Genomic DNA, 16,368 nt, shown 5'->3' with positions numbered 1-16,368 from the left:
CATCGCACAGTACACGGGCCTCTGGAATTTCGCCTCCATTGAAATTCGATCGCCGCGGCCGGGATTTGGGCCAGCAGCTGAGCGCCATAACCACTCAGCCACCGCGGCAGCTTGCTAAGCCCTATGACATCCCATTTCATACCCGCTAGTTCCCCGAACACCACTACTAGGCTAGCCTCACAGGATAAGGTTCTAGCATTAAAGGGACACTGAGGAGAACCCTATCAAAATTCTTTTGTTAGCAATATCTGATAGTTCGGCATTTCATGGCTTTGTTGACGCTTGTCCGGGAGCGAAAGATGCATTTATTTCAAAGAAATTTGGATTCGAAGCTGAAAATGTTTTTTCCCGCCGCTCAGATTCAAACTCGAGAACTCTTATGACGACACGGAGAACTCTTATGACAACACAGAACGGAGTGACGTGAACGTGACGTAAACGGAGACTCCGTGATTTCTGGCGGTTAGCGGTGCGGTCTAGCAGCTGCCGAAATGAAAGCTACCGCCGCCGCACGTTGAAGGCATCTATCGGGGGTCGCCACCGTCGCTTCGTTTACGTTTGCACCGGCGTCTTGCCAGCGTTACGATGGATCCCGTTCCCGAACCCGACAACGTAGTTCTCGCAAAAACTCTGGCCTGCATTTCAGCGACCTCAGCCCCACAGGGCGTGCGATGCTTTTGAGGGAGCACAGTTAGGTTAGGCGCCGGCGGATGGTTTCTCCCTTCCTCAGAGAGCAGCCGTTGCAAACTAAATATCATAACCCCAGTGCAGGGAGTCGCGAGGGGTGCGTTGCGCCCATCGGAGGCTGGCCGGGGCTTTGGGGCCAACGGATTGTGATTCCTTGAACGGAGCGGTTGCACGGCGCAGCAAGCAGCGTCGAGGTCTCCCACGGTTGCAAGGGCCAAGTTATTTATTTATTTTTTGCCACAAAAAACAAACGGGTGCTCGACGGCGGTCGCGTTTAAAGTCGGCGGCTTGAAACCAAAGCCGGCGCACAACGCTTCAACGGCTTCCGCTAGATCCAACGGGTCCACTGGATCTGGCTCTCTCGCCAACTTGCATGTACCTTCAGATATGTACTGTGAATGGATTAAAATAGCCGAGCTCGAAAAGAACAGCTCCGCCAAACTGCCGCAGCTATTGAATATAATGCGCACCTCGCCGCAGAGCCAAATCAGTCTGGCCGGGCCGGCGGCGGCTGCCGCACTCGGCGCGAAATAGATACATGCTCCAATCTCCCCGCCAATGAGGTCAGAGTGCGCCGAAGCCGCCGAACGCGTCGGCGGTCAAGCACAGTTGGAGTATAGAGGGTCTCGCTTTGACCGGCGTGACTTCGTGATGCAGGGCGCGCGCGCCTCGCCGCAGCATAAACGCGCCTTAACAGAACCTGCGCTTAACCGCTAACCAACGTCTTCAGCTGCGGCATCCATGGGAGCCACTGAAACACCCCGCCCACTCACTAAATAAAAGAAAAGAAGTCCGGTGCCGAGGTTCGGAATCGAACCAGGGCCTTTCGGCGTTTGAGGCGGAAACGCTGCCGCTCCGCCACGACGGCTCAAGTTACAGCCGTCAATAAAGGCGCATCTAGTGAATGCACTCTTCTGATGCAGAAATCTCAGCGCTTTCGCTAGGTATATCCTGGCCTAACAGAGCTAGGCCATCAGCAATTTTTCTGAACTGCCTTGTACCTTGTCTCCCGTCCCTGATAAACGATTTCCGTTAAGTAGTTTGAAGTTGACTGGCACAGACGGGAATGTTTCGCCGGGCAAGCGTGCGAATACACAAGTGCTGCCTTGTACGATCACCGACCATTGTGCCATCATAGCTTTTCATCGACCGTGGCGATCATCTGACAAGCCTTAACAGGCTCCTTCACAGTTTAACTATAGCACTTGAAGCGGTACTTGGAGTTCCTCTGCTGTTCGGCACTTGTAAATCGAAGCGCGTCAAACCCAAAACCACGGGGCACGCAAAGCTCATAGACGCGAAGCGCCATAACAAATCGAAACTCTCCTGGCCGCCTGTGGCGCCGCCAAGCATCCGTTTTCTTTGCTTCCAACATTCAGGTTGTGTTTTGCCTGCCTTCCTTGTGTGATAAAAGTGCACTATTGGTTTTAAAACAAAACTTACTTCAATATTTATCTGCGCAACCTACCTTTGTCAGCCTCGGAGATTCGCGACACTAAGTAGAATGGAAAATTCCTCCAAGGTGGCGTCTCTAGTCCTATGGCGTCACTACGCTTGTACTTGCGAGATTGGCCTGTGGTGGCGATACCTGTATTTTGGTTCTTGCTATTTTCTACCTTAAAAGAGCTTTGTTTTCAGTAAGAGTGGCGTTTTTGTGATCAGGAGCTGGTATTCTATCGATACAAGCCAACTTCAATTTCTCCTCAGTGTCCCTTTAAACGTTGACAGGTTCAGTTTCCAATGGCGGCCTGTCCGGAGCCAGAAATCCTTAGCACCCTCCGCTGCGTCACAAGTCTGACCGCCGCTTGATCAGTTGCTCCGCAGCCGCTGGGGACTGAGGGCCGAGAGTTAAATGGTTTGTTCATGGAAGGTTGTGGCCAAGTACTGCACCAGGGAGTACGTTGTAGGTTCTGGTCATCGAGATCAGGCCGCACCCCAGGCCTGGTTATGCAGGCCTTAAGGCTATCACATTAATATTGTGTGATTTATAGCACGCTGCTGGCTGAATATTTAAATAGTAAGTGCACTGCTAAAATGTCTGGAATGCCAACTGTCAAGACAATGTTTTGCTGTATACGAGCTGTTTTGATATACTTCCGAGATGGGATGTATGAAGGAAGCATTGGGAAGACATCCAAGGTGGCCATGTTGATGATCAGCGTCTGGCAGAGGCCACTAGACCTGCACTTGATTCTGTCTCTCAAGAAAGCTCTCTGTTCACTGAACATGTCAGTACTGTAGTCTAGTGGTACAAGCCAAGCTCATTTGTCCAGGGAACAAGCAGCACATATGCGGACATGCGCATTCTCTCTCAACTGAAAACAACGTCTACTGGCTCATCATAACTACATTGGGGTCATGCTAAAACATTGCTGAAGCTCTGCATGACTGACTCTGTGTGGACTGTGCTTTCTTGGATATCCAGAAGGCATCTGACCACACGCTTTGTTAATTGCAAAACTTGCAGAAAGTTATTCTTTGGATAAGATCACATCTCGCATCACGAAAGCAGTTTGTCATTGTTAACAGGGCTCATCTCGAATCACGAGTGTCACGTCCAGTGTGCCTCAAGGATCTGTAGTGGGTCCACTGATATTTTTATTATGCATATAAAAAATATAACTGATGGCATCCAATCTCGAATGCGCTTATTTGCTTATCAATGAGTACAGAGTCGATCACACTTGTCTAGAGCGCCCGGGCAGTGTGCTGCGAGAAGCAAATGAAGTGAAATAATTCCGCTGCTGCTCTGCTAGCGTTAAGGCGCTGATGCCTGTGCGGTTCACGTGTCTATTTTGCTGCTCTCCAGTGCAACCATTACCAGTGAAAATCAATACCTGCTTTAGAATTCTGCTTTATTTCCCTCGGATGGCACCTCTCGAGCACTCTAGACAAGTGTGATCAACTCTGTACTATACAAGGATATAAAAGGCGCAGATGATGTGCACGTTCTCCAACAAGACCTATACAGAATCAGCGAATTGCTATATAAGCTTCAATTTAAACAAAAGACATTTCATCACATTTACCAGGAAGAAGAATCCACAGGAGCAACTATAATCGGAACAGAGTAAAAACTTGTTAGTCTGACCCCCATTAATTTGGAAATCCAGATAATTCGAATTGCCTGCTTGGTCGCAGCCAGCGCCCATGTAAATCTATGGCGTCGCACCCTCACTAATTCGGACGCTACAGGACCAGCACTGGCTAAATTGAACAGGCTCCCGAAGGGAGGGTGCATTCAGGCACAACCAACGCAGTAAGAGATCATCAAAAAAGCCCTACTCAAAACCTGAATTCCATGCTGCAGAGTCAATCACGGCCTGCACACCTCTGACAATGGAGTGCAACGGCAGACGTGACGACGAATGGACAGCCCCGTCTCCTATAACAGTTTGACCACTTAGGTTTGGTTTCACTTTTAAGAGTTCCGCGCCAGCCCGCAGTGATGGCTGTTCGAACAGCCAGCATCAGCCAGCAACTAATTGGCGCATCGCTGGCATTTGCCCCCTTTTCCTTTTCTCCACTTCTGCACCACTGAGCGTTTCCTTCGCTCCCATCCACACGATTCTGTTCTTCCAGTGCGCTAAAACTGCACGCGTGTCACGTGCCAGTTCATGCAGCCTCCTCACACGCGTCGGTCCCACTTGCGACTCCACTGCACTGTACAGAGAAGGATGTGGGAGGCCCTTACAATTCTGGAGCAGTTCTGCTTCAATGATCCCGACAGTATGCAAGCATGGATGGAAACGTGAAAAGCAGTCACTGTCGTGCCATTCACACCTGAAAACTAAACATTGAGAGATTTGCCTGACTGGTTGCGTTTGAAGAATTATAATAAACTCTAACATATCTCCAACCGAAACCTTCACACCTCAAAAATAGGCACCCATTGCCCAGCCTTTCACCAAATAAGCTTATGTGACGCAAGCAGTTCTTGACAATTTTTGGGGGGTCATTCAATAACTGTAAATTTCGGATAATTTTAACATTGTTTTTCAGTCCCTTGAATTTTGAATTAACAAGCTTTTACTGTAGTATAAATCTAAAGCAAGTTTAAAGTCCAAATACCTAGGTGTTTATTTTACATCTGAGCTAAAGTGGCAGAGGCAGGTCGATTATGTTGTAGCGAGAGCTGGTAAAGCTTTGGGCTTTTGTGTCGCTTTTGCTTTACCTGCTAAAGAAGCATTGTATACGGCCAATCTTAGATCCATCCTTGAATAGCTTGGAACCCTCCAGTGATGCGAGAGAGAGGAGTCATCCAGAATTTAGGTCCTTGGTTTGTGTCAGGGATTTAGAGCAGAGATATTAATTAAACAAAGACTGCACTGGGAGCAGTTGGAAAACTGCCGATGTAAGGTGAGACTAAAGTTCTTTCATGCAATTTACCACTGTGATATCGGTATTGAAAAGACAAAATATTTACTTACACCCCACTATGTCTGGGACCGCATAGACCGCATGATAAAGGTATGAGTGATCGCATGCAAGACTGATGTATTTAATTTTTTTTTTCCACAGAAAACCCGTGACTGGAACAAACAGCCCTGATACACTGCCTGCATTACGTCTAATGATGCTTTATTTTCTTTGTTACAGTGACCACTTTCATGCTTTCCAGTGCAATGTGTAATCTTGTGACTGTTTTATCACTGATTCTTGCTCTGATATTGATTAGTAGTGTGGCTGAGACTGCATTATCTGTCGAATTTCTGTACAGTCTCCTCCACTACAATGCTTGTTGGCGCTGTGGGTGATAAACAGACAGCACATGAAACATGGGTGATGCCTCTTTTACAGGATGTTCTTGCGGGCTAGTTGGTTCATAGTTCCAGAAAGGTTCCATGGTGTTTTGTGTTCCTTGTTGCCTATGTCCTAGTCTTTTGCGCAGTTTTAATCTTTTTTGTGCACACTCACCCATGGGTGGAGGCGGAAGCACCTGCTGTGGAGCAGGTGCAGTGGAAGGGCCATCCAAAGTCGCTTGGGTCAGTGGTGGTCTCAGCGGCTGTTGCAGCTGAGAGAACGGTCCTGTTGGCACCGGCTCATTCCCGACCTGTTCGGGAGCCTGGGGAAACTGGCCGGGCTCCTGACCCAGGAACGCGTCCGCGCCTCCTGCAAAGCAGGTGGAACGAAATCACAAATCTGCCTCGCACTTGTTTCAGCCACCACCAGTAGTGAAGCCCGGGCGTAGCAGGTAAGGGGAAAAAGAGAACCAATCAGAATCGAAGAGCATGCCTTTGAATTCCAAATGCGTTGTCTCGCGTCACGTCTGCCTGGCTTTTCTTCCTACATTCTGTTGAATAAGCACTCTCCGTCACCGTGACACGCTTAGTTACAAGAACAAAGACTGAGGTCAAACCAATTTCTCCTTATTTTATTGTTGCAGGCATGTATGTACTATCCGCGTCAAATGAAACGCGAACAAGAGAATTTCAACGTGAACTGCAACACTGGAAGATGTTGCACAAGCATACAAGAACGGCTGCTATTCGCATCGCGGACGGAAAGTCCGCTCTTTGGAAGTGTTAATATATGACACGCCTGTTTTTCCTCCCCAGCCGCAATTATTTTTGTTCTTTCTCCTAGCGCTTGAGTTCATTTGTTGGCGTTTAATTTGACGCTGATGGTACGTATCTGCACATGTGGTAACAACTTGCAAGACACAAGTTCACCCACGGTTTTCGCCTCTGTCAACCAACTTGAAAAGAGGAGGAGCTCATCTGTCGTGAAGGTTTCTCTACACTACCCGCAGTGCTTCCTCTGCAATGTGGTCAGACTTGGAATAATGCATTCACATCCACAAATCGGCTCAGACATACTTTTCCGGCAAGCTACAAACGGCCCCAAAGCGTCGTCACAGTCCAATATGTTAGCCCATACCTTCGGTGACGGGTTCTATTTGAGACACTGGCATAAGAATATTCCCACTGGGCACGTCACTCCACGAGAAGCTTGAGTTGGGTGGCTGCAGTAAAAGTGAAGTCAGCTTCTTTGGATCGTTTCTTCCTAGGCCAGCCATCTCGACAAGTTTATGCAGAACATCTATCGACACGGCAGAAGGTTGGGCTCTACAGCACTCAGCTACCTAGGCTACGACGACGGCGCATGCATCGTGTCGTATACACCGCTGCTCCTTTCTCTGCTCTCATTCCCAACGTGGCCAACTGCAATGACGTCTTGCTTGCATTTTTGCACGCTTTTTGCTTAATACATCTTAAATTACGCATTTGTAAGAGTAAAAAAATGCCTGGTTGTGTTAGGTTAGTTAAATTTTTTGTTTCGTTGGTGAGCGCCGCCGTGCTTGTCATAGCTGTCATGACAACAAATGTATTTTTGGCATTTCTCAGCTTGGAGGGAAAAAAAGTTTGTTTTTTTTCCTCCATCAGCCTCTGGAAGACCGCTGGCTGCTGGATGGATGGAAGGTAGGAGCGTCCCCTTTGAAACGGGTGATGGCAGTAGCCACCATGCTCATCTTTTTTTTTCCCCCTTTATTTTCGTTTAAGCTAGATTACACTATAGCTAGATCTAGCTCCAGCAATCTAGTTAATTTGCTATATAACACTGATCGTCACTAAGGGGCTGGATCATATGGTGTTTTCGGTTGACGGCACTCGTGGTGTTTTCTGCGCACTCGTGCGGTGCCGCACTTTCGGCTGGCTGCATTGATCTCCACCAACGTCTCTAGATTAATCTAGTAACGTTGATCTCCACTAGGTGGCTAGATGCCGCAGTCCCGCTTTCTGAAGAGGGCGCAAGTGAAGTTACCGGAAATGGGATGTCATGTCCCGGAAGTTTGGTGTCTGTTGTGTATTTCAATGCAAAAAGTCGCGTCTTTCACCCTTCTGTCCTCAGTTTTTCGCGTCGTTTTCGTGTAACGTCTACTGTAATATCAAAGGAATAAGCAAGCTGAACGTGATAAATGTGAGCATTGTTCGGGGAACACTGTAATTTCAGAGGAACCGAAGTGAACAGGCATGCATGTCTCACCATGCCGCGGCAGAGGTGTACGTGCATTAAACACTATTTTCTGACCTGGTTTTTGTCTTCCGAGCATAATTAGGAGAAGTAGTGGAATGACGATGAGCCTAGGTCATCTTGAAAACAAATTTTCGTGTAGCAAAAAAAAAAAAACCTAGGCAATGGCGCAGAAATCCTGACACTCGAAGAGCCACTCGTTATACAGTATTGTGCGTTTTTATCGTGAAGACTCAAAATTTTCCCCGCCTCAACCGCTGGCTCATTTGCGGTGAAGCTGCACACAGAGCTTGCGTATTATGGTAACTTTTGTATCGTAGCAAGTTTGACAACGGTACTTACTGAGTTAAGCCGTGCATTATGCGAAAACGTAATCGTCTACGTAGAGATCGGCGAACCAAAACCCGCAGACGACGTTTTTTCGCTGAAGGGCGGCAGTGGCGCCATCTGTTTTCGGAAGTAGAAAGCGTCGCAACAGCCGAAACGAGTGTTGCAAACAATATTCTTTGAAAAGTAAAGCCTCGTTAAATCAGTTGTTCTGATATTTTTTCCACTCAATTAGCCGAAAATACTGTAAGCGCTTCAGTTGAAGCAGACGAAACGGCTGGAGCAGGATATTCAAAGGGCCCGCGCTTCTTGCAAAGCTAGCCTCGGCGGCCTTGTCACGACGCTTTTGACTGCCGAAAACAGATGACGCCACTGCTGCCCTTATTGCTAGCATTTCTGGATATTAGGGGAGCCTATGACAACGTTACTCAGGAGCATTTGTGGGACATATTGGGCACATTGGATGTGGAAAATGGAGTAATTAATCTTTTAAAAGATATATATAGAGGTAACAGAGTGCTCATAAAATGGGAAAAAAATGTATCAGGGCCTGTAGAGATACAGCGGGGGCTTAGACAAGGATGTCCTCTGTCCCCTTTGTTGTTCATGTTGTACCTGCAAGGTTTGGAGGCCAAGCTAGAGGGGAGCGGACTAGGTTTCAACCTATCTTTTTTCAAGCAAGGGGAATTGATTAAACAGACATTACCGGGACTAATATATGCGGACGATATAGTGATAATGGCTGACAACAAGGAAGACCTGCAGAAGTTGTTAGACATATGCAGTACAGAGGGAGATAGATTAGGCTTCAAGTATAGTAAGGAAAAATCTGCAGTCATGACATTTAATGAAGAGGGCGGCGAGCATAGAATACAGGAGTTCGTGCTAAAAGTAGTGAATGAGTACAAGTATCTTGGGGTGTGGATAAATAACAGTGTTGAGTATCTGACAGAGCATAAAAAATATGTAATGAATAAAGCTAGTAGGAATGCAGCTGTCATGAAAAATAGGGCAATGTGGAATTACAATAGGTATGAGGTGGTAAGAGGGATCTGGAAAGGGGTGATGGTCCCTAGCCTGACCTTCGGGAATGCGGTCCTGTGTATGAGGCCAGATGTTCAAGCAAGGCTGGAAATTAGGCAACGGGGAGTAGGGAGGTTAGCTTTGGGAGCACATGGCAATACACCAAATCAGGGGGTACATGGTGATATGGGATGGGCGTCTTTCGTGTGCAGAGAGGCTAGCAGTAAGATAGCATTTGAGGAAAGATTGAGAAGGATGGAGGAAAAGCGGTGGGCTAGGAAAGTTTTCAGATACCTGTATATAAAGAATGTTGACACGAAATGGAGAAAGCGAACTAGAAAATTGACAAGCAAATATCTGGACAGCAGTAAGGGGGCAAATCAGCAATTATCGGTTAAGAAAAAGGTTAAAGGAACAGAGAGAGCTTTGTGGAAAGCAGGGATGCTGACGAAATCGGCACTAGAAACATACCGGACCTTTAAACAGGAAATTGTCAAAGAAAATATCTATGATAATTGTATGGGAAGTTCTTTGTTGTTTGAGGCCAGGACTGGAGTTTTACGGACTAATTAGACGTATAGAGTCAGGTACCAGGAGATAGACACTTTGTGCATTGCGTGCGGAGAGGAGGAGGAAACAGCTGAACACTTGATACTTTTCTGTAAAGGGCTTCACCCTACAGTGGAAGGCAGCGGGGCTGACTTACCCAAGGCATTGGGGTTTAGGGATAGTGAAGGGAAAGTGGATTTTAAGAGGTTAGAAGTAACCAAGCGGAGATTATCTGATTGGTGGCTAAAAGCAAGACAGGAGTAAAATTTCACAAGACATGGCTAGGTGGCTTGAGCCACCGCCCGATGTAAAGGGTTCAGCCGTATCCATCCATCCATCCAGCGGGGTGCCCAACCTAGTGTTGCCCACCCGTTACAAAGGGCAAGGCCTCAAGTATCTATCTATCTATCTATCTATCTATCTATCTATCTATCTATCTATCTATCTATCTATCTATCTATCTATCTATCTATCTATCTATCTATCTATCTATCTATCTATCTATCTATCTATCTATCTATCTATCTATCTATCTATCTATCTATCTATCTATCTATCTATCTATCTAGCGAAAAAACGTCGTCTGCGGGTTTTGGTTCGCCGATCTCTACGTAGAGAGAGAGAGAGAAACAACTTTATTGTAACACCAGTCAATGAACGCCAGGAGAGAAGTCCATCTCCCCTGTCGGCCCTAGCCGTCGGCCGGGATCCCTTGAGATACAGCAGCAGCAAGGGCTTGACCGATGATGTCTTGCTGGACGTTGGGGTCTCGGCTGCGGAGCAAAGCCTCCCAGGATTCTATAGTGCGTGAGCTATCATATTTAGCCGGGCACGTCCACACCATGTGGACCAAATTTGCTGGCTGATCGCAAAATTTGCACTTTGACCTGAATACTGTAGGATGCCACTTGCTGTAGAGTACTGGGTTGGGAAAAACCCCTGTCTGTAATTTCCTCCAAAGAACCTCCTCTTTTTTATTGAGCGTTTTGTCCGCTCCCGGATAAATCTGACGATTTAGTTTGTAGTATTGTGTGATTTCCTGGTATGCGCGCATATCCTCTGTGCTGTTTGTACTTCCAGAGATTTGGGAGGTCCCAGGGGTCGACCGGTAAGTGAGACCTCGGGCGACCGAATGAGCCTCCTCGTTCCCTTTAAGTCCTTGGTGAGCTGGTGCCCAAACGAGCAGAACCAGTTCTCTGGGTCCTCCTTCCCGGCTTAATATACGGATGGCAGTCTTCGTCACCCTCCCCGATTCGTAATTTCTCACAGCGTTTTTTGAATCGCTAATGACCACCCTGACCCCTCCTTGGCTGGCGGCTAAGGCTATCGCCGCTTCCTCAGCTTCTACTGTCTTGACACCACTGACTGTGCAGCACGCCACCGGGGTTCCGTCTTCCTTAACCGCCACAGCCGCGTGTGCGGCTTTGCTCTCATATATTGCAGCGTCCGTATACAGGACGTCCTGTCGACCTGTATACCTAGCATGTAATGCTTCTGACCTGTCTTTGCGCCTGCCTTCGTGAAAGGCGGGGTGCATGTTTCTGGGCAGCGGAGGGATTTTAATCTTGTCCCTGATTTGTCGTGGTATGTCTCGTGAGCGGGCATGTTCATGCTTGGGCTCGTAGCCCAATCTCTCTAAAATTTTCCTCCCCGTTTCAGAACCGAGTAGCCTTTGATGCTGAGCGGTAAGGGCAGCCTCAATGAGCTCCGCGAGAGTGTTGGAGACCCCTAGCTTCATAAGTCTCTCGGTGGATGTGTTTGGGGGTAGGCCGAGTGCGACCTTGACACTTTTCCTGATAATTATTTCGAGTTTGTTCCGTTCCGCTCCGTTGAGTTTCAGGTAGGGTGCCACGTACACTATCCTACTGATTACGAAGGCTTGCACGAGTCTCAAGAGATTCGCCTCCTTCATCCCAGCGTGCCTGTTCGCTATTCTTCTGATAAGACGACACGTCTGATTTGCACTAGCTTCTAACCTAGCAAGCGTTTCATGATTCTTCCGATTCGCCTGAATCCTTAGCCCGAGGACGCGGATACTGTCAACCGCGGGGATCTCTCCGCCATTGACATACAGGTGGATGTCTGCCTCGTGCTTTTGGTGAAGCCGCCGTTTTCCAGGGGGCATCAGGAACAGTGCTTCCGACTTTTCGGCCGAGCATTTAAGTCCCTTGGGTTTCAGGTACTCTTCAATGATGTCAATTGCTTTTTGCAGAGAGCTTTCAATTTGTCCGTCACTCCCCTTATTTATCCATAATGTTATGTCATCCGCGTATATTGTGTGGTTTAAATTCTCAATGTCCGCCAACAGTTCGGGGAGTCTCAACATCGCAATGTTGAAGAGGGTCGGTGATAATACCGAGCCTTGCGGCGTTCCTGTGTTACCAAGTATAATGTCCTCGATGGAGTCTTCCCCTATCTTGAGAGTGGCTTTCCTGTTCGTAAGAAAGTCCTTGATGTAACTATACACTCTCTTACCTACATTTAGTGAGTTCAGATTCTCTAAGATCGACACGTGCCTCACGTTGTCAAATGCCTTTGCCACATCCAACCCCACAATCACTTTCGTGTCTCGGGTTTGCTTATCTATAATTTGGTCCTTGAGTTGCAGCATCACGTCGCATGCCGACAGCTTTGGTCGGAAGCCAATCATGGTGTCTGGGTAAAGCCCATTGTCCTCTATGTACCTACTGAGCCGCGTCTGAACGACATGTTCCATAAGCTTACCCACGCAGGAGGTGAGCGATATCGGCCTGAGGTTCTCGAGGCCCAGTTTCTTCCCCGACTTGGGAATGAAAATGAGATTTGCGAGTTTCCACTCCTGTGGTATCGTCCCTTTCTCCCAGCACTCCTGCATGTACGTTGCGATGTTGGCGATGGACCTGTCGTCTAAATTACGAAGCATTCTGTTGCTCACTCTATCCGGCCCCGCTGCTGACTTAGTCCGCAGGCGATTAATCTCCGCTCTGACTTCTGCCAGGGAGAGCGGGGCGTCTAATTCCGAATTCTCTCCCCCTTCATAGTCCGGGAGGGGTTCGGGTCCGGCGGGATTTATGTACCTGTTGCGAACTTCTTCTAATAGTTCCTTCTTAGTGCCTTCAAACTGATGCGCCAGTCTTTCCAGCTGTTGTTTGGACGCTGACTTTGTGCTATCCGGATCTAAGAGGTGGCGAAGAAGTCGCCACGTTCGTGCGGTACTCATATTAGTCTCCATCTGATCGCAGACGTTCCCCCAATTCTGCTTCATGAGTGCGATTGCGTGCTCTTCAATTTCTCTGTTTAAAGCCGCTATCTGTTTCCTGATATTCCGATCCCATCTCCTTTGTCGAAGTCGATCCTCCAACCCTTTCTTTTTCCTCCAGAGATTTATTAATCTCCTGTCTACGGCTTCGTTGTCCCCCTCGATTTCCACCGCTTCGGTGGCCTCTTTAGCAGACCGTAACACCCCATCGCTCCATTCCGCAATGTCAGAGACGGGAGCCGGGTTGTCCCTGAGTGCCCTGAAAGCGTCCCAATTTACGGCCTCTACCTTCCGTTTCCCGGGAATTGTCGGGCCTCCTTCTACCACCACTTCTATGATCTTGTGATCGCTTCCCAGATCCTCGTTTGTATTGCACCACGTGGCTCTAGTGCCGCTCCCCGTCAAGGTGAGGTCAGGTGTTGTGTCACTCGCGACACTATTTCCCTTCCTTGTGGGTTGCAGCGGGTCGGTTATCAAATCCAGATTATGAGTCTGTATGTCGTCCCACAATTTCCTGCCCTTGATTGAAGCCTGTTTATATCCCCATGCCGAATGGTGAGCATTAAAGTCCCCCACGATCAACAGCGGGTTGTTCTTTATCTTACGTCGCGTCGTTGCGAAGAGATCCCCGAATTCACATTTTCTTTGTTTGGGAGAACTGTAGACATTTAATACGAACAAGCTACTTTCTCTCTTTCTTCGCGGTATCAGTTCTACGAGAGCATGGTCTATTTGTGTACTCCCGATGTTATGCTGCACCGCCGTGATGTTTCGTTTGACTAGGGTGGCCACCTGCGTGTTTTCACCCTCGCCTACGTATGATTTGTACCCCGACAATTTTGCTTTTCTGCCGCATTCTTGTAGTGCTATTAGCTCCGGTCGGTCCCCGTTCCTCAGGAATTCCTGCAAGACAGCACGCTTGCGCGTGAAACCTCTACAATTCCATTTCCAAACGGTGGTTTTACTGGATCTGTGAGCCATGATTGCCAATCAGCTGATTCATCTGGTTTCCTAGTACTTGTTGGGTGAGGTGTTCATACGCCCGGTCCCTTTTCGCAAATTCTTCCTTAAGTTGTTCAGTGAGGTTATTATCCCTCTGATGTATTTGCTCTGCGACACGGTTATCTCGTTGATGCAGCTGCTCTGAGAGGGTTTGGAACATCCCTAACATGCGTTCTTCAAAAGCCTTGCGCCATTCATTGTCCTGTCTAGATTTGGCCTCAAATTTTGCCTCCAATTGTTCTATTTTTATGTCTATCACTTTCTCTGTGTCCATATCTATTATGGGCTTCTCTACTTCCTTCGCCCTCTTCTTAGCCGGCGGCTGAGCCGCACCCTGCTCCTCTGATGCTCTTACAACTGGATTTTGTGGCATCTGCGATTGTTTCGCAGGTGCTGCATTAGGCTTAAGCGCTATTCTAAGCTCCTCAATTTGCTTGCTCATCGCTGCGAGCTGTGCCTTAAGCAATCGATTTTCTTCCTTAATCTGGAAGATTTCTTCATCGCGTTTATCCTGGGAGGCTTCGCTCACCCAACCCACCTTTCGGCTCGGAGACTTGGGCCTCGCTGGGTTGTTGACGACAGCGCCTCCGGAGGGGCCCGCAGTACCGGGCTGGGCCTTCTTTTGCTTCTCCGCTTCCCGCAGATTCGGTAGACGCGGGAAGGACTCTGATCTCCCTCTCGACTCGCTCTGGTTTCCTGACTGACTCCTGGATCTCCCTTGATGCTTTTCGAACCGGCTCCTTCCTACTTCGGTCTCCTTCGCCTTCCGCGCTTCCTCTTCCATGACTTCCATAGCCTCTTCCATGGCTCAGCTAAGTACCATTGTCAAAGTTGCTACGATACAAAAGTTACCATAATACGCAAGCTCTGTGTGCAGTTTCACAGCACACCGCGGTTGAAGCGGGGAAATTTTTGAGTCTTCGCGATAAAAACGCACAATACTAACTGCGCCACTAATTTCCTTTCTTTCACTTTTTTGGTGCAGTGGCGTGCACTGCGAGGAGAAGGGCAAGGATATTTCGCTCACGGCCGACGACACCGGTTGCGCCACGAGCTCCATAACGCTTTCGCTAAAACTGTGACTCAATCACCTCTTAATGAGAACAGACGAAGGAGCAAAAAGAAACGTTGGATCTCCAAAACAACATACTATGTCAACGCACACAGCGGATGCTTACCGCCTACGAGGCCGATATAAGATTTTTCTGCTGCAGGGGTCATGGCGCTGAGCCCCCTAAGATGATACAACTATTTCGGCTAAAGATTTCAAATTACCATCTAGATTTTTGTTTCTCAACCTTCCTCTCCAAGCGGTTAGCTATTTCTTGCCATCGCACATAATACTATTTTCCAAAAAAGGCAATCAATACGGACAAGGCTGGATTGGAGAACCGACTGAGCCGAAATCAGCAAGCTGCCAGCCTGTCAGTCATAGGAGAATTTCATAAATAACCTGGAGGCGAAACGCTAAGGCGCCCGTGTGCTGTGCGATGCCTAAAGATCCCCAGGTAGTTGAAATTATTCCAGAGCCCTCCACTACGGCACCCCCTTTCTTCATTTCTTCTCTTAGCCCCTCCTTTATCCCTTGCCTTTGGACGCGGTTCAGGTGTCAGCCAATATGTGAGACAGGTACTGCGCCTTTTCCTTTCCCCAAAAACCAATTTTCAATTTTAAACCGAAAGGCGAGGTTACCCTCTCTCATTCTCAAGCAAACTTATACTTAAGCGGGTGCTGCGAAGTCTGGCAACAAGCATGGTACGAGTAGTGCGAGCAGTACGAACGTAGCGCTGGGGCGTTGGCTGCGTTGGCCTGCGTATCATCGCTGCCTACCACGCTCAGATTGAGGACGCGGAGGGACGCAGTCGCAGCGGATGAGGTCACGGACGAAGAAGCGGCTTGAGTATTGACGGCAGCACGGAGCAATGCACAGTGGACGTTGTGGGATTGTCGATTCACAGCTCGAAAGTTTTGCAGCAAGCCGCAAGCTTCGTGGTGAACGCGCTTTGGATGTGCGCTGCGTTGTTCGCCGCTCACCGCGTGATTCCTGCGTGCCCGCACGGCCCCACTGCGCCCGAACGACACGAGCGGGAGGCGCTGCCGTCGCGCGCTATCTGTTGGGGCAGTGGCGTACACTGCGAGGAGAGGAGGAGGAGGAGGAGGAGGAGGAGAGATTCTTCGCTCACGGCCAACGCTGCCGACGCCGACACCGGCGTTTCTGCGACACGGGGCCCTTAACGCTGCCGCGTTAAAAGCGTATACGATTACACCACACAGAGTCAGCGAGTAAAGTCAAGCTCCCGGTCACAAGCCTCCATTGGACAGTGCTGGTCTGGCGCTTCGTCCCATCGCCCGACTGCTTTCTGTGCAACGCTATCGCGTGGGTTATTGACGCTAACAGGAATAGTTTTATGCTTGATCTCAGCTACTAAGCCTGATACTTACAGGCAACGCAGTACGCTGCTCACCATATATGCCAAAATTTCTTTCCCAGTGATAGCTGCCATAACTTTATGCATGACATTTGGTACAAGCCATCTGGGGGCACAACGGCAGCCGTGTAACGCGTT

General features: G+C 48.6%; 1 protein-coding gene across 3 annotated transcripts in view; it reads right to left on the bottom strand.

The window, feature by feature from the left end:
* PAPLA1 (Phosphatidic Acid Phospholipase A1) overlaps positions 1-6,849 on the bottom strand; it is a 142,541-nt gene extending 135,692 nt beyond the window's left edge. For all 3 annotated transcript variants that reach the window (XM_077642100.1, XM_077642094.1, XM_077642107.1), the window contains exons 1-2: positions 6,568-6,849; positions 5,605-5,799 (exon numbers count right to left, since the gene is read on the bottom strand). In XM_077642100.1, the coding sequence (XP_077498226.1) occupies positions 5,605-5,799; positions 6,568-6,706 (334 nt within the window). In that variant the 5' untranslated portion in view covers positions 6,707-6,849. The remainder of the gene's footprint in view (positions 1-5,604; positions 5,800-6,567) is intronic.
* Between the last annotated feature and the right edge of the window lie 9,519 nt (positions 6,850-16,368).

This window comes from Amblyomma americanum, chromosome 1 (genome assembly GCF_052857255.1).
Source record: "Amblyomma americanum isolate KBUSLIRL-KWMA chromosome 1, ASM5285725v1, whole genome shotgun sequence".
Taxonomy (NCBI): domain Eukaryota; kingdom Metazoa; phylum Arthropoda; class Arachnida; order Ixodida; family Ixodidae; genus Amblyomma; species Amblyomma americanum.
Note: the sequence above shows the minus strand (reverse complement) of the source record. Positions and strands in the feature narration are given on the sequence as shown.